This window comes from Podarcis raffonei, chromosome 6 (assembly GCF_027172205.1).
Source record: "Podarcis raffonei isolate rPodRaf1 chromosome 6, rPodRaf1.pri, whole genome shotgun sequence".
Classification (NCBI taxonomy): Eukaryota; Metazoa; Chordata; class Lepidosauria; order Squamata; family Lacertidae; genus Podarcis; species Podarcis raffonei.
The window spans coordinates 37,719,505-37,746,946 of record NC_070607.1 but is presented as its reverse complement, the minus strand read 5'-3'; the positions used below and the strand labels follow the sequence as shown (position 1 = coordinate 37,746,946).

Genomic DNA, 27,442 nt, shown 5'->3' with positions numbered 1-27,442 from the left:
AAATACCTGCTTTTGTATTATATGTTCTTGTATCTCAAAAGCCAGTGGAAAGACAAATAGCTTTGGCCCTTAAGAGGGGATGTCTCAAATTTAGTAATATAATTTATGTAGTATTTAAGCAGCAAGGATAGCGCGTCTCTTAAATGTCATGTCATATTTCTTTTGATTTTTTTGGGGGGGAGGTAGTGCTATAAAACTTAAAATACTCTTTGATTATATACAGTAATAGAGTGGGTGGGTGAACCAGAGACTACAACATTCAGGCTATCCTATCACTGAGTGTAGTAAAAATATCACCCTCTAATAATTAGTGAGGCATATAAAATAAATAAATAAATGGTAAGAGGAAAGGAGCTTCCAGATCTAGATCACTGTCGACACCTTGACCCTCTTTGTGCTGTGTCAATAGCCTCACAGTGCACCAACAAGGCTCTTTCCATCCTTATGTAGGACACAAATTACCGTACTTTGCTCTTTGCCTAACAGCTTAGTAGCTTCCCCTCGTCATATCTTATTAAATTATTGTGTCTCTGTTTGGTTTCAAAATTGCTTTGTTGTTTTAGTGGATGGTGCCAGATATTTTCAAAAGAATGATCTAGTGATTTTTGTCTGAAATGCTTCTCAGTCCAGTGATATTCCATAAACAAACTATAGACTATTCATTATGAACTTTCAAATAAGAGTTGATATTTATAAAATTGATGCCTTATGGGTGGTATATATTTGGAGTGTGGTAACCTCACAGGAACTGTCTGGTGTGTCTTTGTGATGTTCTGTATGATCAGTTACATTGCATCTGTATTGCGTGTAGCTATAATTCTGAGATCTCTGTATCTGTGAGTCTTGATATCCAACCTGGTTAGCCTTCCACTGACCTCTGTTTCCAGATAACTCTGTTCTGATCTATATTTCTGAGCCATGGGTCTGTTAAAGCAGTGCGATAGCAAGGCCATTGTCTCACTCCAGCACTTCTAAGCATTTTTCCTTTCGTCCCCACTGTGTGACATCTGCAATTCTACTTGTAAATGAGTTCTATAAAATATTAATGAACATATCAGATTGTCATGCCAGACATTCAACTTCTATTTGCAGTATTCTGCAAAGTAGCTTTGTAAAAAATGACGTAAAAAATGAAATGGGGCACAAATTCTCTCTCTCTCCCTCTCTCTCTATATACATGATAGAACTACAATTGTCTATGGTGCACATTAATATATATTTTTTTGGTCCTGCTGTCATTTCTAATGAATTTTATTTCGGAAGGGTTATAGTATTCTTGGACTACATATAGTAATGGGTTGGGTTTGTGAACCAAAGACCCGGATTATAGAACTTCCTCCCAAATGACATTTGGTTATCTTCTACGTTGTCCTCATTTAGATGCAAGGTGAAAATCCCTGTTCCTGGGTTAGAGGGAGCGGCCTCTGGGTGCACATTGCAGTTCCCTTCTCCTCCTCCAACAATTAAATATATTTAAGAGGTCAGTAAAGTATGGTCTTACTTAACTGTATACTTAATCTAAATCGAGGCACTTCCATGCCATTTGAGAAAGGAGAAAATTAAAATTCAGCCAATGTCAGAAGATGCCAGTGTTACTATTTCTAATTCATACATTACATCTTATTGAAGCTTCTAAACAAGGTTAACACTTCTCTGGTTAAAAATTAGCCTTCTTGACATGTTACACATTTCTTATGCTGCTTTAAGGTCAGAAAGAAATGCGCAGGGGCAAACTTTGGTCTTCCATATTTCAGCGACACCCTGTGTGAGACGAAACACACACACCCCCCGCCTTCCATTCTGCTTAATTCACAGTTGCGGTACCCTGCAGCGCCCCCTAGGTTTGACGCCCAGTGCGATGGAACTGATCACACTGTCCTAAATCCGTCTCTGAAATACATGTCTCTAGGACAGCAGCTCCTAGTAGCAAGCTTCTTTTTAATTATTTTTCTGGTTATGTAAGGAGCAAATAGGTTGAATGGAAAATAGTCTAAAGGAAAATCTAGCCAATAATTAATAATTAATAGAAGTATGGTAATTCTTTTCATTACGGCTAACAATATATCCTTTCCTCATATTCAAAATGTTAATCCTGTATTCTCTGCAGATTATTTATGCAAAATAGTGTTTGATTATTGCAAAGGCCAGATCCCTTTGCTTTTGACAATGCAAAGTGATGTTTTTCTTTCTGTCAAGGTTTGTTGCTAAAAATAATTAAATTACTATTTACCCCCCTTTCCTACCCTTTGGTTTAAAAAATCAAAATTTTAAAAATGCACAACATTTTGACTTATTTCTTTGGGCTAATGTAACAGAAGTTTCAATCACTTATTTTAAGAAATTTTGGTAACTTGATCAAATGCTAGAGGACGCTTCTAGTACCAAGTCAAATCCTCTCCTGCTAAAAACATCAATGCAACAAATTTCCCAGTTAATTAATTAATATTGCAGGAATTGCATGTCTCTCAACTAAAAGTGAATTAAAGCTAGTCAGTTTGAAAGAGAGCTGTAAGTGAATAGAGGTAGAAACACATTACTTTTGCTCTAGTCAAAAAGGTTTTGCAAGTTTTTGAAACTAAACACCTGAAAGTTAGATGAGCAGAGCTCCCTCTTTTAAAATGCTCAAGCTCCTGAGAAAAACAAATTATTATTGGTCTTGGAGCCTAACTACTCTGATCTTATATTATGTGGTTAATTTCTGTTTCCTGTTTATAGTTCACTGTGGGTATTCCATCATAATAACTATAATCAGTGTGTTTACAGAATCGTATGACTCTTTTGGTGTTTAGTTTCCAAAGGAATAGCCGGATTAGAAATGAAATGTATGAAATATAAATAGTTACAATTCAATTAGAGCCAGAATGTATGCAAAATAAGTAGTGTGATCCTTTACCATGGCAGTGATAGGTGATAAAATAATGGACTTGGAAATGCTGAGTTAATTAACATCTGCAGTTGGAAAGGAAACCACTGGCTGTATTCAGGCCCAAAGGAATAGAGTTGAACTTCTTGATGAATGGAAACTGAGCTGACAGGCTGCTGGTAGCAGACAAAAGCTTTTATTTAATATTAATGAAAGTTAATGGCATATAATCACTATCTTAGTGAGTTTTTTATCATCCTTAGTATGTGAGTATGGGACTTAGTTTGTATAGAACTAACGTTGTAATTATTTTTGCACATAATTATTTTTGTAATTATTTTAAAATCCAAGGAAGCAACTGCTTTCCATGCAGTTGCTATTATGTACTTCAATGGCTTACCTTGGTGTCTGAATTCCCAAAGATAATTATTCTCTTGAGTTAAATGTCAATTCATATTCTTGAACAACCTCTTAAGTGTCTTTTGTATTTGGATGCAGTTGCAAGAATATAGAGTCCAGAGACTCTGTAGCATATTAGTGGTGCTGCAAATGTTTTCAGACACAATTTGCCTCTCTTAGAAAATTGTACTGTCATTAGCAGTTGGGTAAAAGTGCAGTTTGACCTCTTCAAGACTGAACCTTTAATGTGAATTGCAGCATTGTCTGTTTCTAGGCTAAGAGATTTGTGTTCTTTCTGCTGTATCTCCAGAGCACGCTAGTGCAATAGGCTAGTGTGGAGACACCAGCTTGGCCAAGATCATTCAGGGACATCCAAAGCAAGTGCTTTATCGACTGTAGTATCGTGGTCTCTCTTTCATTTCTGAAAACTACTTGGGCAATTGATTAAATTGCATAGGAAAATTATGAAATTGTCCCAGACTGAAAAACTGTTCTCTCAGTCAGTGTCCAGTCATCATTTCTTGGAAGCTGGTCCAAACCTATACAATCTTGTATGTTATGAAAGAAACATCGACTTTTATTTGAGAAATAACATAAAGAGACCATAGTACTTGAATTTGGCAGTTTATCTAGCTGTTCATTTAGTTCTTCAAACAGTGCTGTAACTGAGGCAGATTGTGGAAAGACCATGTCTCTTCTGGAAAAAGTATCTCTTAGCTTCTTTCAGTTCCATTTATTGAAGCTCCTTGTGTTTCTTGCTGCCTAATTGGTATTTGTAGCCAGGCATTGCTGTATCATATATAGTTGTGTTATTTATTTAAAATATTTTATTTTTATATTTCTGTTAAAATATCCAAAGCAGTTCTTAAAGGCAATGTATCAGTAAAAAACAGTGTAATACAATTTGAAACAGCAGCACCAGCAAAGGAAACAGTTGAAAATCAGAGTGCTCTGACAAAATCCCTTTAAACATTGTTCCCTGTCCCTGATATCCAGTTTCAGTTCTTCAGATAAAATGCAGCGGTGGGAGGGTGGTGGCTCTACCCTACCACATGGGAGCCAGTGTGGTGTAGTGGTTAAGAGCGGTAGACTCGTAATCTGGTGAACTGGGTTCGCTTCCCCGCTCCTCCACATGCAGCTGCTGGGTGACCTTGGGCTAGTCACACTTCTCTGAAGTCTCTCAGCCCCACTCACCTCACAGAGTGTTTGTTGTGGAGGAGGAGAATGTTAGCTGCTCTGAGGCTCCTTAGGGTAGTGATAAAGCGGCATATCAAATCCAAACTCTTCTTCCTTCCCTAAAGATCAGAGTTGCAGTCCAACAACATCTGGAGTTCTACAAGGTACCCTTCTTTGGCATGCCAAATATCTGCAAAGACTAAGCAATTCTGGGACTGGCAGTTCTTTAAAGAGCATGTCACATAGACATGTATCTTCAGACCTTTAGAAGTGGGGCAAGTGAATATGGTGTGGGGTATTTTGATAATATGATAATATGAAATGTGAAAAAACAAGACAAAAATACATTTTCATGGCATTTGCATATGAAATGATGTCTGAGTTTAGGGATATGCCACCTGGGCATAAAAAAACTTCACTGTTCATTACCTTATAGCTTAGCTGCACATTATCTTACCTCAAATAAACAGGTGGGCTCATTTCTTCTGAGTCAAATGTTGATGGATGTGTTCTGATGACATGGCCGGTTTGGGTAGTTTTACGTGGTTCCCCAACTATGAAATACCCACCCTGATGAGGTTTACCAACATGATTTGTTTTTAGTTACCAGACTAAAACCTTCCTGTTTGTTTTTATCTTTTTTTCCTGCAACATGTTTGCTGATGTTTTCTTTGGGTGTTGCATTTTAATTTTTGTCCTGATATCCTTATACAGAACTGGATTGATGTGTTTGTATGTGTGTATCTATCTATCTCTATCTAAAGATATATTTAAATATACTACCTGACAACTTTATTTTTTATATAAAAATACTTACATAAGGGTTAGGCTAAGGCTTTATCTGTGGTTTCCTTTTTGTAAATGGTTTGGTTGGTCATTCTATGCCAGTCTTCCCCAAACTGGTGCCCTTATATTAAATATAATATTTTATTTAATATTGCTGCGTTCCATCCCTATCTCTGAGCAGTGCAAGATTCCAGGCACTTACCCAGGGTCCAGTTTCATCCAAATGAGGGACAGCAGAGACTGTAGTGTCTTTAGGATAAATGGTTTATTCACATATATATATAGCCTGAGCCTACAGTGGGGGTGCTCATAGCATTAGCACCCCAGAAGGTCTTGCTTCTCCCATAGTCACAGCCTTGGATTCAAGCAGAAATCAAGCATGTTTCCCATTCTCAGGCATCTGCCTGCTTCTAACCCAGCTCTCTCTCACACTTGCCCTGGACTTTGTTCTTCTCATTACCAGCCAGCAGAGGAAGCCCCCCCCCCAACTTCCTTTCTTATACTAATGACCCATACTTATACTAAAAGTCAGTTACCAAGAAGCTGGCTTGGCTAATTCAACAATGGAGTCCTCCATTAGATTGTAACCCTTGCTGGATTGAGGAATTAGAAGGGACTCAGACATACAGCCTAACCCTCCCCCTCCAACTCACAACACTATGTATTATATTTTTAGATATACATATAGAATGTTTTATTCCCCCACCTGAAAGCCAGAATAGGCCGTTGCTGCCTATGGCAAACCTGGATTTGTAATATATGAAATAGCTCATCGTCGGATGAGGATGACTGCTCAATGTATTTTTCCCCTCAATAGTCATGACTAAGCACCCTTTTTATAGGCAGTGCTTATGACATCAGATTACTTTGCTCTCCCTCACCTCTCAATCCTCCAGAATCTCTTGTGCTGATGACACGCTTTCCCCCAGCAACATGACAGAGTTGCACAGGCTCTACTCTCTCTAAAGATACTAGCAGGAAATGTGGGAGTGTTTTTGCAGCAAGGTGATTATTAGCTTGGCCTCTGGAGCTTAAATGAGCAGGTATCACTGTAGCAACGAGTTTGGAGGTGTAACAGTAGCCATTCCATTCTGACTTACATAATGCTCACACAGAAATGCTTAAGAGTTTCCTTGGTGGACATTTCTCTCTCATATCTAAGGATAGACTAGTGGTCTAGATATTTGCAGCACAGGGATATTTTATGGAATAGGATGCAGGCCTAAACGCTAGTGAAGAGGAAGTATTGAATGAAGCAGGGACTGGATAAGAGCAGCTACAAACCACTTTAGTTTCAAAGAGTGTTATCCCCCCCCCCCAGTATCGCAGACCTGGAGGATATTATTGCTTTATTAAAGTATAGAGAACAGTTGCAGATCCTCCAAGTCTTCCTATTTTCCAGGGACATCCCTGAGTTCTGATTTGATCCCGCAATGTCCCACTTATCCTTAGGATGTCCCTATTTTCATTGGAGAAATATTAGAGGGTATGGAGTTATCCGACTCCTGAATCATCTGAAGGCAATCCTGTATAGGGAAGGGTTTTTTAATGTTTAATATTTAATTATGTTATCATATACAGTGGTACTTCAGGTTAAGTACTTAATTCGTTCCAGAGGTCCATACGTAACCTGAAACTGTTCTTAACCTGAAGCACCACTTTAGCTAATGGGGCCTCTTTCTGCTGCCGCGCCGCCGGAGCATGATTTCTGTTCTCATCCTGAAGCAAAGTTCTTAACCTGAAGCACTATTTCTGGGTTAGCAGAGTCTGTAACCTGAAGCGTATGTAACCCGAGGTACCACTGTATGTTGGAAGCTGCCCAGAGTGGCTGGGGCAACCCAGTAAGATTTGTGGGGTATAAATAGTAAAATTATCATTGTGGAATGGAATGTCTCTATTTTCATTGAAGAAATGTTGGAGGGTATGCAATTGTAATTCAACAGCTGGAGGGCCACAGGTGAAATGTGCTGAAAAATACAATTATTTCTGCTAGAGAAATTATGTTATTAGAACATAATTATAATTGTGGAAGCAAATAATGTAGCTTCTCCAGAGACGACTGGGGCATAGAGCGCATTTAATAGACTTTCATATCAGCAGAAGAAAATGATTGGATATTGCTGTATAGGCAGCCAATGGTTACAAATAATGTCAATGGTCCAAAAATGCTCTTGGTTTTATGCTTTTTTTGGGGGGGGTATGTTTCTAAATCAGGGGTAGGAACTTCAGGCCCACCAGCTGATCCATTGTTTCCCTGAAACCACACACAGATGTTAGTCAGGTGATGTCACTCCAATGATGTCAGCTGTGATGGGCGGGGCAAACAAATCCCTGCAGAAAGCAGGCTTGAGCCACCTGCTCATCAGCTAATAGGTGGTGCTTTGAATCCTACCAGGTTTGGCTGTGTGTGCTAGTTCCCTGCATTCACACAATCAACACCTGCAGACAGCAGGAGGGACCTCCATGTACAACAGCTGATGCATGGAGAAGTCAACCCTGCTCACTTTGACCACAGGAGGTTCCAAGTGCCCAACAGCCAGCTAGCTGTGGAGCATTTGGGAACCACTATGCAATGTGTTTTCACAGGTAGGCAATACATAGTGTAAGTCATAAAGATATGTAGTTCACAAGTGATTTCCCTGCTCACCTGTCAAAGTTAGCGCATGCAGTGTGGAGCCAAAAAGATTCCCCACCCCTGTTCTACATAAACACAACTGGAACATGCCACATGTTCCCTAAACAGCTTGCGAAACATGGCAAAAATATGCATTTCTCATGCCTTGAAATATCTGGCATTTATTTTCTTCTCTCAATTACTGTGTCACTTGTAATATTGCCTTAACTTATGTTACTTGAAAGTATGTTGCACTGTTTTAGGATTGGAAAGAAATATGCTTTTATGTGTTTTTTCTAACTGCAACTTTGTAATTTATAGAGCCGTAAATAGCATTTTATTCATTGTGCCATAATATTTTTAAAGTTTCTATTAAATCTTCCAGCCTAAGTAACTCAGGCAGGCTTATAACAAATGTAAAGCTACCTAATTTGTTCAATTTATATTTTCCTTTTGTCTCCACAGGATTGAAAAAACGTACAAGGAAGGCCTTTGGAATACGGAAGAAAGAAAAGGACACTGATTCCACGTAAGTATTATTTATGTTTAAAGAAGTATTTCTGTATTACCATATGAAATATATCAAGGCGAAATAGACTATGGAGTATAGCACATCATGTAAAATTAAAAATAAAATATGAATTCTGTGTAAGTATTAATTTATATTAATTTATAGAAGAATTTCTATACCACCATATCATAAAATATATCAATGCAGTGTACACTAGAAAACATCATTTAAAGTTAAATAATAAAATAAGGATAATCAGTTCAGGTGACTGACTCATCAAAAATTAAACAACTTTAAAGGCCTGTCAGCACAAAAAATATTCAAGAGATGCATGGAAGTCAAAACCAAGGAAACCTGCTGAATCTCAGCTAGGGGAGTGTTTCACAGCATGGCTGTGGTGATTCTAAATTCCTGACCTAGTTGAAGCCAATCGGGACTGTGCAGCATGAGGGACAACTAATAGTGTTTCTCTTGAAGATCTCAGTGATTGGACTGCAATAAAAAGGCTCAGGTGGTCCTTCGGTTTGTAGAGTGGAAGAGCAAGGGGGCTAATGCTGAATGGTTAACAAGATTACACCAGTAACTCATGAAATCTGCATTTTGACATGCACAATGGAAAACCAGTAAAGCAGTATCCTGTAATGCATACTTTAAAATACATAGCAACCTTACCCCTGCATGAGTGAGACAGCTGTCTGATATTGTGAGAATGACAATTTTGTGTGTTTCAAGTCATGGACGTTTTATAGGTGGCCTATATTTTGCCCCTTTAAAAAAGTCTTAGTGGCTATGCTTCATTCCTCAGAAACATAGTTCTCTGAAAAGCCTAGGAGTAGGCTGAAACTTTCTTGTTCTAATTGCATAGTATATCTAAACATGAGCCTTGACAGTAGGCAAAGGACATCTCTTAGAAAGAGAAAACATTCTGACACTTTTTGTCTATGCAGAATTGTCCTGGCTTTTCAGCTATACTTCAGTGTCATGGTGATTGTTCAGCAGCTGAGGTTTAGAACATAATGGGATTGGTGAATAGCTTTTGATGTTAAGCTGTTTTGTAACATGCAATGCTTAACCTTTCTGGATGATTGGGGGGGTTTGAACTATTTCAAGTGTTTTCCTGCCCTCTATTTCTATAGCACTTTTAGGGAGCGGGAGGTACAAATTGAACTACCCCCCCGAAAACAGCGTGGAAAAGGGGTGTCCTGGCTCCCAGTTGCTCAAGAACTGGAAAGAGGATTCTTTCCAAAAGCTTTAATGTTTGGATTGCTGTATACATATGCAAATCTTCAGCTTAAGCCATAATAGGCAATACACACTATTATTCCTAGGTACAGTTACACAAAAGGTTTGGACAGTTGATCTGACAACTAACACACCCCCTTGCTATCTTTTATATAGGATTGGGACATGCTCAACTTAGTGCAGCAAAAATTTCTGCTCTTCAGCAATCAATCTCTCACTACACCCAGTAGGCAGAATAATCTGTTCCTCCTCCTTTAGCGCCTCCTGGACGACAGGGGAGGTGTCTTTGCCTCCCCCCCCCGAGAGCTGGGTGGGGCTGGCAGAGGCAAGGCTAGTCCTCATGTCTGAAAGCACCAGTTTAGGTGGAGCAATAGGCACCGTGAAAGATTCAGGGAAAGGCTCTAATGGCTATGGAGAGGGAAGCATGGCTTGTGGCTCTTGTTGTGGAAATGGGTGAGGCAAGAGAGCAGGTTGAATTCCCTATCCCACTTGAGCCCTTTCCTGGGTCCTTGGCAAACCATCCATCTGTATTGTTCTGACTCAGCCAGCCCATGATGAGGGTGAGGGGGGGGGGGAGAGAGAGAGAGAAAGAGAGAGAGTGGCCATACTGTCTTTGTCCCTGTGATTATTGCAGGTAAATTTGTCAGTTTCTTGGGTGGTTTGGGGATTTGTTTTTGTCAAATTCTTTTGGTGACCTGGGTGAAAGTGAACAACAACGTTAGTTCCCAATAACCTATTTACAATCTTCCCCAAGTGTAGGGAGAAACAGTTATTGCCTCACCTTTAAAGGTGTGTGCCTCTACTGCAGCCCTAGCCTGTGAATGGGTTGCTTAGCAACAGGTAAAGGAGGTTGCTGCAACTATAGATTCATTTAAGCTGACAGAGAATCCACCTTCAGTGCCTGAAGTTGATCACTGCTACAGCTCCATTTCTGGAACATGTGATATAATAAGGATAATGGTTCTCCTGAACAAGGGACAGATTCCTCACCACTAACTAAAACTAGCCTTTGTCCCATCTGAGATTAGAATCTTTGACTTTCTCAGCAGGTTTGAGTTCTGGCACTTCTCTGATTAAACATATGCCTTATTTACCTAAAAAATGTAATGCGTGTGCACAACAAACTCTTTGCAAGCATGGATGGTACCCAATATTCGTCATTCTCAAACTAGACCCACTGAAAACCAACAGGCCTAAGAAACTTGTCCATTGATTTTCAGTGGGCCTAAGCCTGAGGATGATGAACATTGGATATCACTTTATAAGTTCAACTCCACCACTGTATGACTATGCAGTAGCAATTATTATTTGCTGCCATGTAATAGTGATCATTGCGAAAAATACGAGGCAAATTGATTATTTTTTTATTTATTACATTTTGAATATTAAATGTTTGGATTTGTGTTCTTCTCAACTTGAGCGACTCTCCCTAAAACGTAAGAGACAATTATTTATATTTCCACTATAAGTGGAATGTTTGTTGTTCGTATGAAGCATTAGGTTAAAGGGGAGCAGGACCAACTGAACAAAGAACATCAAGAAGGGAGCAGGCAGAATTGTGTGTTTTGAATTATTATTCACTAATGTGTCTGTCTAACAACAAAGCTAATACCAGCTCATACTTAAGAACCGCCCCCCCCATGCAAGCTTCAGTGTTGATAGCTTGCAACAATGGCATAGAGACAACGAAAACTGTTTTAAATATTTTTCTATTTTTCTCTAGAGGAAATTGTTGAGATAACAACTAACCTTCTACATCACATCAAGCTGAATGCCCGACATAATCTTTCATAATTTAAGTTTCCCTTTTTATGGGCACTCTGGGAGCACTAATGGTATAGCTTTATAAGTATCATAAAGTGGAAGTGTGTAATTATAATGGGCTGGTCGAAAATACAATTTTGAAACACGTAAGTAGCAGAGACATTAACTGCTGAAGACCCTTGTGCTGTTTTCCTGTTCAGGCATTATGGGGTTTTCTTTATATTGCAATATGGATCTCTAACTATGCAGACTTACAGAAGTGAAATGAGCCTTTTCTAAACCTCTGTTGTTAAGAAACTGTAGGGGTCTTGTGTTGTCAGCTCTATTCCAGTACTACTACTCTTCATATATGTCACACAATCTTCATTGTGTTCAGCCTGACAAATAGCCTTCTGCCAGCAAGCTGTTATTTATTTCATAGACAGAAATTTGAGGAAGAGAGAGAAGCATTCTTTGGGTTACATCTTAAGAGTATGTGGAGAGGGTTTGGTGTTGCTTATACCAGCCCCTATGCCTTATGTACCTGACCCTGGCTCCTCCATTTCTGACTTTTGTAAGTTTACTGCGAAGATCAGAAGGGAGGTTATAAACTCATTCAGCAGAACATGCTCATAATCCACCCCAGAACAGGAACTCTGAAGGTCAGAAGTGGAGCTGACAAGGACAGGGTTCCTTGTTTAATGAGAGAAGATTTATTATTTATTAAAGTATTTTTACTCTACTCTTCAGTCGAGCAGGCTTCCAAAGGATAAAACATTTAAAAAGTAAAAATTATGCATGTGGTCTTTAAGTGAGCTGTTCAAGAAAAGTGACTATATAATAGCAGTTTGCTTCATTGACTGATACTTCTTTCCTCACAGGAAACCCAGCCAGATGGGCTGGGTATAAATAAATAAATTAATCATCATCATCATCACAGGGCAGTTTCTTGAAGTGACCTCTGTGAGGGGGAGAAAGGGCCTAGAACAGCTGGTGAGGCAGCAGGTAGACATGACTGTGGTGGTAGTTTGCCTCATTGGCTGCCTCTTCTTCTGTTCAAAGTCAACTAATCTATGTCTATTTGATTAAAAAACAGTCCCGCACTGTGTCTCAACTCAAGTCCCCTTCATGTGTGAATTGCATAACCGAGCATGATAGGATGAGTGGAGCAGTGGCGCTACCTCACTGCCCCAACCCTGAGGTCATGCAGCTCCTTCACCCTTTCTATATGTTAGGTGTGGACATATTCAAGAGAGGCCCTATGTTCAAAAATTTTCCATATGTTATGGGACCCCAGTCACGTAGGGTTTTGGAACAAGTGGGAGGTTTGTGCATGAAGATGTCTAGAGCGACCGAGGCACAGAAGGCTTGAAGAGCAGCCTAGCTTCAAGGTGGAGGATAGTGGCATGGCCCTGCAGCCCCTTTCTACGCCCCCTTTATATGATTCATGTGTGAAAGAGTCAATATTGGCTGATTGTTTTGCAGTGCAGAACTCCAACCTTTAAAACGATGAGGGGAAAGTATTTCCAAAAAATTAATGCAGGAGGTTTGATGTTTTGTAGTAATGGTACATATTTTTGCTTTCTTACAGAGGATCACCAGACAGGGATGGAACTGTAAGTATTTAAAGGAATTTATATATTGATTTAGTCTTAACTTTAAATTAGATGTGTCTAATGGAAAATGCTTCCCCCATCCTGTGAATCGTCATAAGCAATTTTGAACCCTTTGCCCTATTTCTATTTTAATATAGTTAATAATATTAAAATGATCAATGTTGATACACTGTCTGATGTGCATTGGCTTATATCCAGTGTCTAAGGCCCTTCTCTCAAAACTTTTTTGGTCAAATGATTATCATGTGAGATAAATTTTCTAATAATCGTCATAAATACGATGAACAAAGACAAACAATTACATGAAAGATGAAGAAACATTTAATACCTGCAAATATTTTAAATTGGTTAAAAATAACAATTCAGGAAGCCTTCCTGTAGAGAATAGAAATAGGAGAAGGGTTGCTGTTGAGTTACTGTTGCTTTTATTTATGGTTTTAGGTTTTCTGTCTCTGCTAGAACTGGACTTTAGAAGGAAATGTACCACATCAGCTATTAGGCTTTAAGTTTGCAATGAAGAATGTTGGGCTCAGATATGGATTTTACTTCACTTTTTATTGATTCCTGACTTTAAAACTCCCATTTAAATTTATCTTGTGAAGACTCTAAGGAAAATTGGAGCATTTGTTAGTCTTCACCAGATTTTCAGCAGTGGAATGGAAACACTACCAGCCATAAACAATGTCATTTCTCTCCTAAAATTAAAGGAATTGGGCCTTTCCAGATGATCATTATTTTGCATAATAAATAAGCTGCTGTTTCATTGGTCTTGATTCAGATGTCTTCCTTAAAGAAAATGCATCTGTGTCTGGAATATGCATTGTCCAAGCATGTACTATGTCAGTGGGGAAATTGGGTTCTTCCCTACTTAGCATGTCCCTTGCTATTTTGCGAGTGCTTTGCAAGGATGCATTGCATGAGTGCCACAACCACAGATAGAGCCATTAGTGATGAGTGCTGACTTCCCTGCCTGTGATCATGTTTCTTCATATTTCTGGTGTTGGAGCATTTATCTTCACAAACAGTGGCAAAACAAACAAAGGCTGCTTTTTCTTTTCTTCCTCCTGCAGCAATGCTCTATTGCAAATCCCCTTTTCCATTTATTTGGTTCTTAGAAGGCTATGCCGTTCCTTCTCCAATACAGGAGATTTCTCTGTAGGTTTTTATTTTTATTTTTTAAGGGCTGAGCATCTGTCCCTATACAGCAGAAATGCACAGGGGGGAAAGAATGGGTGTGAGAGAACTATACAACTTTAAATGGGGTGAAATATCATACTAGTGGTGCTGGACAGAGGCTAGCCCAATTGTATCGATAAATAACATCAAGGGGTTGGCGGGGCTTTGTCTTCTGGAAAGGCCCTAATAATTTTTTCTTTCTTTCAACTTCTGTCTATTTAAACTTCTGACCCAAGATCCTTAATCCTAAACATATTTACTTGCAAGTAAATATTAATGATTTCAGAAGAACTGAACGTCCAAGTAGATGTGCTTAGGGTCACAGCTGTAGATTGAAAAAAGCCTGCATCCACACATCCTTCTGCATCCCCATTGTGTTTTGTCAAGCGCTTTTAGCTTAAAGATTCAAAAAGCAGACCACATTTGGAACTCTATACTGTTTTTAATGGTTCAGCCAAGGCTCTGTTCAGCAGAAGAAAAAACAACGCTGTTCACTTTCCCAACTTGCACGTTGATTCCACCCCACAGTCCCCGTCTGTGTTACATCCTTAAAGAAGTAACTGGTGCACTGCCCCTTCAGGCACTTCACATACCCGAGATCATGTAGAGAGTCCCCACATGCCCCCCTCTTGCCTCATGCTGGCCCTCTCCAACACCGTCATGTGTTTGAGGGAATTATGAAGGGGAGAAGTCTTCCTAATGCCCCCATGAGCTGGAATTCCTGAGCATGCGGGGTTCCAGTTCATAGAAACAGCCTGCACATATTCAGCAGTCTTTCTCCTTCATTCCTGTCCCCAACAATGTGGGACTGGAAGAGGGATGATATGATATGGAGGGAAATACTTGGTCTACAAAGGGAGGAAGTGAACACAGAAACCCCGTGCAAGATACAATCTGCTCGCTTGTTCACCACCACCCACTTAAATTTAACACCAAAGCGATAAACAGAAGGCAGAGGAGGACTGGCTTTTTTTGCAGATATGGGCCACATTTGCACTATACATTTAAAGCAGTATCATACCACTTTAAACGGTCAAGAATCCTGTGAACTGTGGTTTGGAAAGGGTGCTGAGTTGTTGGTAGAATCCTATTCCCCTCACAGAACTACAGTTCGCAGGGAGGAATTCAGGGTAATGCCATGGCTATCTTTCCAGCTTGCCAGATGGCACAACCCCCCTCTCCCCAGCTCTATTCTAGGAGTTCTCCTGACACACACACCTGAGCCTGTTTGGAGACACACAGGAGGAGAAGAGGGGGGAAATCCCCATTGCACTAGTGGAAGTCCTTGTGTGGGCTTCCATTAGCAGGACTAGTTAGTTGAATCCTGCTGTAAAGTGGCTTAACAACCCCTCTTCCCATAGAACTCTGGGACTGTAGCTCTCTGAGGGACGCTGGGGTCTCCTAGTAACTCTCATCCTCTGTGAGGCAAGCTGAGAAGCAATGAGCTGCTGAGCAACTTTTTTTTCTTGGTGTTAACCACGAATGATAAAGGGCTTTCTCTGTCCATGCTGGTTCATGCACCGTCACCACCTCGGTGTGTTCCTTGTGCTTTCCCAAGATTTTTCATTTAAGGCCTTCACTTCTACGTTTGTTGGTGATGTTCCTCATGTAGCATTTTGCTTTTCGGAGACTATGAGAACGATCCTAACTTCATTTCTCATTTAGTACAAAAAAATTACATTCTCTTTAAAATTGTACACAATCCCTTCTCACGTTAAGATTAAGAGAAGGTGCTTACTTTGTGAACCTGAAGAATTTATTCTGCTATATTTAGTATAATGTAGCCTTATTTTTATGCTGACTTTGGAATTATGCGCTTGCAATTTTTAATCAGATTAATAAAGAAGAAGAAGCTAAATGACCAGAATTTTAAAGTATGCTTGAAAACTGTTCATGTTATTGGCCTGTTTTTTAATTACTTTGTAGTCTAGAGGTCATAAAAGACTGTAGGTGATGATCAATAGGAAAAGAGCTGGCACTTAGAGAAGGATCATATTCCCTAGAACTCTTCAAGACTTACTTAATACCAAAATGCTGCTAACCTTTTTCTTGCACAAAACCAGGATGAAAACATTCACTGAGTTACTTCTTGTAGGTGTGTGTTCAGTTACAAAAGAAATGCTGAGTTATATTACAATACTCTAAAGGGCCACTGCAATGGCTGCCACATTAAATAAAGCATGTTCTGTAGAATTGTATGAGGACATAGTTCTGAAATGCGTGAAAATGTTATGTCTTGTAAACATCTTACTCAAAGGAAATAAGGGGAAAACATTTAGCATTAGAGATAATTGTATATGCCACTCAGTTATAAGAGAACCAGTTTCTGCTGAATAGAGCCCTATCATACGTTCCAAAATAGTCTGCTGACAGCAGCATTTACATTTGGCAAGTAATGCCTTTGAAAAGTGCATTCTGAGCTTGCTTACTCCATGTAGATTCATGTGTTTAAAAAAACCGAACCACCCAATACTTTAACCCTTTTTCTATAAAAAAACAAAATCCATTCCAGCCACCCAGCCCTCATCCTCATGATCCACCCTCCAATAACAAAGCAGAGTGTGCACAGGAAGGAGGAAAATCAGTTTCGGTAAGGACATGAATATTGGTTTAAAGCTACCCGGGGGTTGGTTGGAACAATGTGTAAGTCTGGCCAAAAAAAGTTTGCATGTACAAATGTATGTTTGGCATTGTTTATGCATCACTTACTTCAATGTATTTTTTTACTCCAGGTGCTCTGCATAGGATGCCCAACCACATATGTTTTTGCCCCTGTGATTCTGATGTGTTTCTGTGTGTCCATAGATGTCTAATTATGTTTAGGTACTCACTATGGTTTCCTAATATTCAGTAGTATTTGGATCATTTGTGATGGATACAGGTAACTAGAAATAGAAATGGATTACCTCGCGTGCCAGGCTCACCTCAAAAACTACATTCATAAGATAAATAATACAGGACTGCGTTCATAATATGCATTAGGAAGTAGATAATTTCATGGATAATTTCACACGTATCATGCAAAAATGGAATATTCTATAGGACATTTCTTGAATGTTGAAGGTAACAGCTGGTTGAAATGAAATATTTGATTGATATCTCAACAACTATATGATTATTTTGTAGCTTTCCTCCTCCTCATTAGTCTGCTATGTATTGTATACTTCTCCAGGTTTTATAAATGGCTCAAGACTATGGGAAGAATTCAGGATTGCTCTAAGGAGATCATTCCATCACTACAAGCATTTCAGCTTGCCAGACAGAACAATCACCCTCTTCTCTCCCCACACCCCTGTACACTGTTTTGAGGGGTTCCCTGATGCCCCCCAGCCAGGGAGGAATGGGATCATGGAAGACCTTCTGCTCATTTCCACTAGCAGGACTCATTAGTTGAATCTGGCCCACTATTTGATCACCTGACCGCTTTGGTTTCGAAGGCTTCAGAAATGAAGTACAGCATATTAAAGTAATACTTATTTAAATTTAGGAGAGCTTAATTAACTCATCACTTCTGTTCAAGTGTATTTGTAACATAGGGGGCTGCCATATACCAGATCATATTATTAATTTCCATTTAATCCAGTATTGTATAATCTGACTAGTAGCTGCTGTCCAGGTTCTCAGGTCTTGCTACTTGACCAATGCCAGAGGTTGAACCTGAGACCTTCTGCATGCAAATCACATGCTTTACCACCAAGTTGCAGCTCTATCCTCATTTGTCTTGCCCATAAGCCGTAATATCTTCCAGCATGGTGGTCTCTCCTTGCAATTCCTGCTCCTGGCTTATCAGGTTTGAAAAATTCAAGAGTTCAAACACTGGAAATTACTTTCTCAAAGAAGATTGAGAGGCTGGCATTCTCTTTCTAGAGATTGATTAGTAGGGAGCCAGAACCCACTTTAGTTAAGAGACCATCCCAAATTGAAAACTCATGACTTTGTCATATCTTCTAAGAAACTAGTGCATGTTGCTGTTCTCCCCTTTTTAATATAAAACTTATAATTTTTAACTGTGTATTACAGAAGAGAACCAATGGTGCTCCAAATGGGTTTTATTCAGAGATTGACTGGGAAAGATATGTAAGTAAGAGTAATCACCTGGCATTCATACCTTCCCAAGAACATTCCTTATTATAAGAATTTTCTGAGAACTTGCCTCTCTGTTTTGTGTGTGTGTGTTCACTGTGTTTCTTGATTACTTCTTTCACACTTTAGTACATCTCATAATCACAGCACAAAGCGGATAACAATATTTGAATATTCAGGATTTCACTGACATGTCTAGCTGCCCAGCTATCCAATTGGGATCTTAGATTTGGCCCACGTAGAAATATATTGTTCTCACAGTTTATTTATGACCTTCAAACTGCTGAGCAAGTGAGAGTTCACCTTCCTTCTAAGCCCTCCAGCACATGCATAGAATTTAGAAGAGAGGTAGAGTCTTTCCTCACTTGTGCAAAGCTTTAGATTGCCAGGAAACATTCTCACTATCTTATTCAAACTAGGCAGGCATGAAACATCAGTTTTACTACACACTCACCCGTCACCTGCGCCTGTCAGAAGGCTAAAGGAAGATGTGGTGCCTTTTCTTACACAGCAGTTTGGAGAAATTTAGAAATACCAGTCGTTCTCTTGCTGTTTCTTACCTTCTTCAAACTTGTATGCAAGTGAGCTAAGACTCTGCCTCTGAAAAACAGATGGAACATGAAAAAATACATAGTTTCCCCTCCATAGTGATGTAGTTTGCACAAAAGAGAAAACTACAGCTTCTTTCTTTTTCTAGATTACCATGCAGAGTGCCATCAAATTTGGAGCCCCTAGCAAAATTGAGAGTTGTGTCACACCTGTTTCAGGTTTAAGTCTCTGCTGGTTTTGGGAATTGCAACTAGAGCTAGAAAAGGATATGATCTTGGAGTAATTTGAATGAATTAAACCAGCAACAATTTAAATTATTTAAGGAAAATAGTGCATTCATATAGATGTGGATGCGAGTTTACACTTTACGCTGGAACAGAGATACATAAACAGCCCTGTGTTCAGCTCAAAGGTTTTTGCTTCCTTTTAGTACTCATAAAAGCTTGAGGGCTTTTGCACATGCTAAACATAAAAATGTTTGCCAGCCATTGTCTGAACTGCAGTGTCTTTCAATATACCTACTTGAAATCAGCAGAAATATGGTCTCCATGATTTTAACCAGGCAGATGTAAAGATGTTTCATCTCTGAAAGCACCATGTGTGGGTCAGAAAGCAAACCTGCTTCTGAAAGGCCCTTGGGGCATGAGGATTATCAGCAACAGCTTTGGTTTTTGTCCTGCAAAAACCTTTCTTGAAGTTCTAGGTCAGGCTTCCTCAACCTTGGCCCTCCAGATCTTTTGAGACTACAATTCCCATCATCCCTGACCACTGGTCCTGCTAACTAGGGAACATGGGAGCTATTGGCCAAAAACATCTGGAGGGCCAAGGTTGAGGAAGCCTGCTCTAGGTTTTACAGCCCCAGAACATGGACATTAGCAGTGCTGTCAGAGCGCAAGATCTTGGGCTGCAAAAAGCAGTCAGCCCCACACAGCCTTGTGGAAAGGGGGACTAGCCTGGGGGGGAGGGGAGGGTGAGCAGAACAGACCACTTTGGTTCTCCTCGCAGTCATTTGAGAAGGAGTGTTTGCATATTTGAGCACCCTTGCTTCAAAGGGATGCCCTAGCCCTACTTTGGAATATCTTCTAATCTTTTCGTGTTAATTAGATTGTGCAAAATTGCCTTGGAAGAATGGGAAAGCGCCAATAAAACGTTAAAGACCAATTATGCTAATAAGGTGGGCACCATTTCAGACAGACTTCATGCTGTTAGTATGGAAGGTGTCCAAGTTAATTAGAAGAAATTAAAATTTCTTTTGGAATAGTTTTTGCTTGCTTTAGCTGAAAAAATTTAAAAGTTCAAGTGTGTTCCTGTTTACAATGATCACCTTTAAAATCACACAACTTGATCTGGTAATATAACAAAATTACTGTAGTCCCTAACTGTGTGTGTGTGTGTGTGTGTGTGTTTGTGAAGTTCTTTTTCTTCACTTTGTATACCAAGTATGTATAATATATATATGCATTATAAGTAAAATAATCAAAATATTACTATTATTTTTTAGTACAGTTACTATGCCCAGTTTGAGGAGACTGGGTGTTTGGGTTGAAGTATTATTTGGCATGATTAATACCTATAAATAGAGTGGTATGCTACAATATTTTTTTTAACACATGTGTCATGCATTCTTTCCAGACATTGTTTTTTGGAAAATGCTTCAATAAATGAGATTTGATATAGAGACAGTATAGTTCAAATAAACTGCTCTTTCTGGTACTACCTTTTTGGCTTTATCAACCAGCTGTGTCTCACTGTAACTGCATTTCCTTGTCATGGTCAGATCCCCTCCTGTTGAGATTTAGATTGTCAATTACTTTTCTCTTCTGCAAAGACGGGGGCCTATTAGAATGGTCTGCTGTTGAAGACTGATGGAACCAATTGGCTTCCAGGAGACTCGGGGGTATTTTTTCTGCTGAGAGGTTGAGGTCCTGGTCTATCTTTGCAATTTAGGATTTGCCCTATGTTCACCCCTAAGGGCTTTGCCGGAGCCCAAGTAGTACCATGCTATACCCTGGAGTTGAGAGCAATAAAGCAGGTTAGAATATGATTATAATGCAAGTAGAGGAAGAATTGGAATGAATGCAGTTGAAAGCAAGTGTGTGCTCATTGTAAAGCCTATTTTGTGCTGGTGAAGGCAGTAAAAAATTACTTCTCTGCCTCCATCATCCTTGGTGTCTCATCCAGCAGAGCTTTATAGGATGCTTTTACATATTGGCCTGAAGGATATGGTGGAACTCTCAATGGCCTGCTGTGAATTATTTGTAAGGCATGTTGAGGATATGATTGCTTGTATCCATAGAGACCTAGATTTCACTATTATAGCAGGCCAGTTTCTAAGAGTATCCAGAACACTATTTTGTCAGATGTTCATGGATGAGTTTCAATTAATAAGGCTTGAGAATGTGGATGATGTGCTTGGAAGGGTGTGGGTGTTCTTGCCCCCGTACATGTTATGACTGATAACATCCAGTAGGGAGGGGATAGCCCAAGAAGAGACCGTATTTTTCGCTCTATAAGACGCACCAGACCACAAGACGCACCTAGTTTTTGGAGGAGGAAAACAAGGGGGAAAAATATTCTGAATCTCAAAAGCCAGAACAGCAAGAGGGATTGCTGCACAGTGAAAGCACCAATCCCTCTTGCTGTTCTGGCTTCTGGGATAGCCGTGCAGCCTGCTTTCGCTCCATAAGACGCGCACACATTTCCCCTTACTTTTTAGGAGGGAAAAAGTGAGTTTTATAGAGCAAAAAATACGGTAATTAATGCCTCTCTGAGAGAGGGAGTAGTCCCACGAAACAGCCAGCAAGACTACTCATTAATAAAATTCATTAGACCCAAAAGTTATGTATAACTATAGACTGGTTGCAAATGTCTCTTTGCTGAGCCCGGTTCTTGAGTCGGTGGGCACCAATCTGCTCTAGTCTCCAGGTACTCTTGGGTGAAGCTGATTTTCTAGATCTACTTCATTCTGTGTTTAGGCCTGGTTTAGGCACTGAGGCCATCTTGTATTATACCTTGTGTCAGCAGAGAGATGGGGGAATGTGTCCGCATTGATTGTCCTTGATCGCTTGACAACTTTCCATATGATGGTCCATGATGTTTTTCTTGGGAGCACCAGTGATAGGATGCTTGTGTTCTGATTATGTTTTTATATGATTATGCAATTTATTACTGTATTTTAATTTTAGTTGTAAATCACTTTGGAGCTTTTTGAAGAAGGAAGCAACACGGGAATTTTGTAAACCATCAGAAAATAAGCAGCTGGTTCTGTTATGAATGTTGTCATGGCCATGTAAACCAAGGTGGAGGCTAGATTTTATTTTATTAAATGAGAGCCAATTTGATCTCTGATACAAGGACATCACTTTTATAGAGTAGTAACCAGAAGGCAAAGGTGCAAGAAGAAAATTCTATCAGGCACTGGAAATGAGCCCTTCTTTAGCAAGAGGCCTCATGCAAATGTTTGCATACATAATGCTTTGATGTCTTCCATATTTCCAAGCAACCATTTTCTTATATTAGACATATTCCTTATCTATTTAATATTTTCACCCCACATTCCCCCTGCTGCACAGAGATCAGAGCAGTTAGCACAACTGTTTGACTGCCTGGCTGAGAAAACAGGTTCCTGGGTAGACTCTTTATTCTTAGTTAAGCATAGAGAGCACCTCACATACCAATAGTTTTTTGGACAAGTGCTTCTTATTAATATGAAATTGGTGGGAGAGAGGGGAAAGAAAGAGTGATTACTTAATGTTTTGCAAGTACTCTAATTGCTTCACTATGTTTGCTGCACTAGAATTCACCTGAGCTTGATGAAGAAGGATACAGCATCAGACCAGACGAACCAGGCTATATCCTTCATGGTCAGTTTTACAACTGAGTTTGCAAACTCTGAAACAAGTGTGGGTTTGGTTCAAGTGTGGCCACCTGCTGCCATCCTCCCTACCGCTGGATGCCCCTGAAACATCAGCATCTCAAGTTTATTTTATTTTATATATTTATCAAACGTATATCCCAAAGGAGCCCAAAATGTTCAAGAGGCTTTATGAATGAAAAGATAGTGGCCATAAGTAAAATTTAATTTTAAGCAATCATTATAAAAAGAAAAAAGGAGCCAACACTCATGCCTGGTGTTGAAGGCAGTGATGGTCTGGGTAGGGACCAAGAAACTGAAATTGATCCTGATGGAGGTATTGTGGATGGACCGATCTTATGTCCAGGAATTAGGTGGATGATCTGTTCTGAAAGGGTTGCACTTACTCTGAAGGTACAGGATCGTAGTCTGGGAGTACTTGCTGATCCAGAATCAACTTACACAGGGGTTACATTCTGGTGATCAAGTGTAAAGCCAAAATTGCATATAGTCAAAACACATTGGGTTCAGTGGCAGATGGGATTGCCAAAATCATTTTTCCTGGAACCCCACTTCCTTTCCACCCCTTTTATTTTATTTTACTTTAGCCAAACGTGTAAAGCTGAATACGCACAAGTTAAATGTGTGCAGGTTGCAAGTTGCCTGTGTTAGAGGCTCCAGTGGCCCTTGTGGCCTCTAGAAGTGCTAATGCCCAGCTTAGGCTAGTCCACAAGTTGTGGCTATTCCTGGACAAGAATAGCTTGGGCTAAGCATGCTGTACTGATCTCCCATTTGGATTACTGCACCCTGCTGTGTGTAGGGCTGCACTTGGAGACAGTTTGGAAGTTGCAGCTACTGGTAGGGTTCTGGTCCTGAAAATGCTGAGCTGCTAGGCCCGATTCAAGATGTTAATACTAGTGTACAAAATCCTAAATGGCTTGGGCCCAATAGCATTATAGTTTGCCTTCCGCAATATTAACTATCTCATATCTTATGGTGCTGCTGGTTGCTGTTACTCTCTGGAATTTGTAGATCTGTTTTTATCATTGTTGGCCCATGCCAATCAGTTCCAAAAGTTATATTTTGTGATTCAACAACATTTCTCTTTAACTGTGATCTACCTACCAAAGGAAAGCACTTTTATTCCTCAAGTGAATCTGAAGAGGAAGAGGAGGCACACAAGAAATTCAACATTAAGATTAAGCCCTTGCAGTCTAAAGATGTTCTTAAGAGTGCGGCAACCGTTGATGAACTGAAAGCCTCTATAGGCAACATTGCACTTTCGCCATCTCTAGTGGTAAGCAAAACTCTTTTTTTTAATATGGTGATTGATTAGTTTTCAAAAATTAATTTTGCTTAGCTTCCTTGTTATATTTGTTTCTTGTATTAGCATTTTTATTATAACAAATCTTGGTTTTATCACACAATGGAAAGGCTTTTTAGAAACTATTTTTGGTTCAGGATGTGTTGAAAAATGTGTTCTGCATGTTGACAGGTTGCTTTTTAAAGTATATTGCTGAACTGCACTAGCAACTTTCTGTGCATGCCAAGTACATTTCAGTAAGCCTAATGTTTCTCATATCAGTGAATGGCACGGCTATTTTGATCCATGCCAAAAGAAAAAACATTTGCAGCACTTTAACAAAAAATAATACATTACTAATTATAGATGACTTTACTTGTTAAAAATAGGGTCACATTTTTGTAGGTACACTTTAATTATAATGCCCACAAGCCAGATAGCCATATATTGATTTTGTGAGCTCAGGAGAGGTCCTTGATCTTTTTTTAGGGGAAGTAGACCACCCCCCCTATGCTTTATGCTGAGCCGCCCTCTGAGACTTGAAAGCCAGCCATTATGTATGCTTAAAGGTGTAAAGCTGTAATTTGGCAACGTAAGATTCCATGTAAAGTCAGAATCTAATTTATTGGAAATAGTCTGGATTGTTATGTCATAAGGGGCAGCAGAGAATGAATGAAGATGCTATTGTTTTGCCCCTTGGAGAAGGAGAAGCCATGGCAAGTAGTTCTGTGATCTGGAGGATTCCCCCACCCCCAACAGAATACAAGGCTGCAATTTGAAAGGAAAGACTGGCACAGAGGGAGAGGTACTTTTTTAGCACTTTCCCCACATACTATTTCCATCTGAAAATTTTGCACACAAGCAGGACTTGCACTCCTGTAACACTTTCCGGGGAGAAAGCCCCACTGAACACAGGGAGACCTCATTAAGCATGCATAGGATTACACTGTAAAATGTTTTAAATGTATAAGTGGAGATATGAAGTGTGAACACAACAAAAGTGTTTGTCGTAAAGAGAACAGAGCTGTGGTAAGCTACTATTCCTTGTGTATCCAATGACAGCAAGTAAGAAATAATAATAATAATAATAATAATAATAATAATAATAATAATAATAATTATTATTATTATTATTATTATTATTATTATTATTATTTATATCCCGCCCTCCCCAGCCGAAGCCGGGCTCTGGGCGGCTAACAACAATAAAACAGTACAACACAACACAACACTCTAAAATCATTCATTATAAAATTAATTCAATTCAAGCCACTGGCCACCATTGGGCCAGAGCTCCGCAAAGATTGCCGTCGGAGGGAGTCAGGCTGTGCCCTGGCCAAAGGCCTGGTGGAACAGCTCTGTCTTGCAGGCCCTGCGGAAAGATGTCAAGTCCCGCAGGGCCCTAGTCTCTTGTGACAGAGCGTTCCATCAGATCGGAGCCACAGCCGTGTTTTAAATAATAAAATAATTTATTGAAGTGAAATAAAAAGAGGTTGCCAGCCATGAGAGAGGGCTTGGAGATAAAGGCTTTGGAGGACCTTCTCCCTTGTGGAAATTACTTGTACAGTATCCATTTCCCACGGGAGATTCCAGAACTCATAGGAAAGCAAAGGAGCAGGGATGGAGACTGAACCCCTTTCAGGGCACGCAGCAGTTTGTATATTTCAGTGTGGGCTCTGTCTCTTTAAAGTCTCATCTGACTTGTCTTTGTTAGCATGCAATGTCTTGAAGCTTTGCAAAAAAAAAATATCCTACTCACCCCCCTAAACTGTTCAGATTTGAGGGGGGGGAGTTGTAGGTCCAGTATACCTGAAGGAGCGTCTCCACCCCCATCATTCTGCCCGGACGCTGAGGTCCAGCGCCGAGGGCCTTCTGGCGGTTCCCTCATTGCGAGAAGCAAAGCTACAGGGAACCAGGCAGAGGGCCTTCTCGGTAGTGGCGCCCGCCCTGTGGAACGCCCTTCCAGCAGATGTCAAAGAGATAAACAACTACCTGACATTCAGAAGACATCTTAAGGCAGCCCTGTTCAGGGAAGTTTTTAACGTGTGATATTTTACTGTATTTTTGGTTTTTATGGAAGCCGCCCAGAGTGGCTGGGGAGGCCCAGCCAGATGGGCGGGGTATAAATAATAAATTATTATTATTATTATTATAGGCGCCCTTGTTAAGGAGGTTAGGCAACAATGCCTTTTAAAAATTGTGTTATGTGTGGGGCCATAGTCCAACAGTATTGCTTGTGAGTTTTGAGGACTGTGGAATAAAAAAAATGTGAAAGTAAAATCTCAGAAGTCACTGTTTTGTGTGCTTGTACATGAACCCATATGCTTTCTCTAAAATTTTACTCTAAAAATCAAGGGTAGACTGCTGTCAGAGGGGCACACAAACAAAACGTAAATGTAAGACTTACTTACATGTTACTAATTCATACCTACATTGCAAATATCCCATTTTCCCCTTTGCAAGGAACGCAGGGTTTTATAGTTATGTGAGGTGAACAGTGCTTCAGGACTTTTCAGTACCCTCACAGAAGTACTATTCCTGACATTCTTGGGAGAAAGCCATGACAGAATATATCCTGGCAACAGAAAAACTGTAGAACGCCCCTAACTGATCCCTCGTCACAGCTAATACTAACTTATATCTATAATTAATTGCTGTTCTAAGTAGTAGTGTTCTGGGGGTACATAATTGCTTAAAAGCTTTTCAGTTTACAATAGAACAAAATGAATTATCATTAGCTGTTTTTAATTTGCAATCAAATAAAGTTTTCCAATGTTGATTGACATTTAGCAATCGCATTTTCATCTGATACTTAAGTTTTAATAATATGGAACTAGCTACATAATAGGAAGTAGGTGTCAATGTCAACTTTTGTTTATTTATTTGTTGGTCTCAACCTTGTAAACCAAAGCAAATAAACCCTGAAGTTGTACTAAATTAAACCACATAACGTGTTTTAACAATACTGCTGGGATCACATTTATGTTGTTTTTAAATTTGCTGTTGCATTCTGTTTTTTGCTTATGTGCTGTGGCGGTAGGTCTTTATTCTAGCAAGTGAGCTTTGCAGTCATTATGCAGTCACCAGGCTGTTGCAGCTGGGCTTGGAGGCAAGACAACAGTGCATTATATTGTTGTATATGGAAGCCAGGTTCAAGAGTTGATTTGTGACACTCATTTCCTGGGCTGTGGAAGATGTGGGAACAGTAAATCAGAATGATGGCTTTGTTGCAGTGCAGAAAATGCAGCTTCCTGATCTACTGATGTTGTACGTCTTAAGGAAGCTTGGCATGTAAAGCAGTAATGCTCTTTATGGAGAGCAGGATGCTAATAAGAATAACTGAACTAAATTGCTCTGTAACTACACTCTTTTAATAAGGACAGAATATATACCAAGCAAATTGCATTGCTTTACATTCTTTTCTAAGACAGCAGCACTTCATGCTGTTATATTTAAAAGCAGTAAATTAAGTAAGATATTTGGGGTGTTTAATTCAAAAGACTGTACTCTGATCAATAGAAGTGATGC

General features: G+C 39.7%; 1 protein-coding gene across 21 annotated transcripts in view; it reads left to right on the top strand.

Annotated features, from left to right (window-relative positions):
- SGIP1 (SH3GL interacting endocytic adaptor 1) overlaps positions 1–27,442 on the top strand; it is a 137,167-nt gene that overhangs the window by 45,974 nt on the left and 63,751 nt on the right. For 5 of the 21 annotated variants that reach the window (XM_053392132.1, XM_053392131.1, XM_053392133.1 and 2 more), the window contains 6 exons: positions 8,304–8,367; positions 12,926–12,950; positions 16,639–16,716; positions 18,147–18,203; positions 22,555–22,609; positions 23,733–23,908. In XM_053392132.1, coding sequence (XP_053248107.1) covers positions 8,304–8,367; positions 12,926–12,950; positions 16,639–16,716; positions 18,147–18,203; positions 22,555–22,609; positions 23,733–23,908 — 455 coding nt within the window. Of the gene's footprint in view, positions 1–7,617; positions 7,811–8,303; positions 8,368–12,925; positions 12,951–16,638; positions 16,717–18,146; positions 18,204–22,554; positions 22,610–23,732; positions 23,909–27,442 lie in introns of those variants that run through there. The other 16 variants (XM_053392140.1, XM_053392127.1, XM_053392141.1 and 13 more) reach the window with 10 other exon arrangements.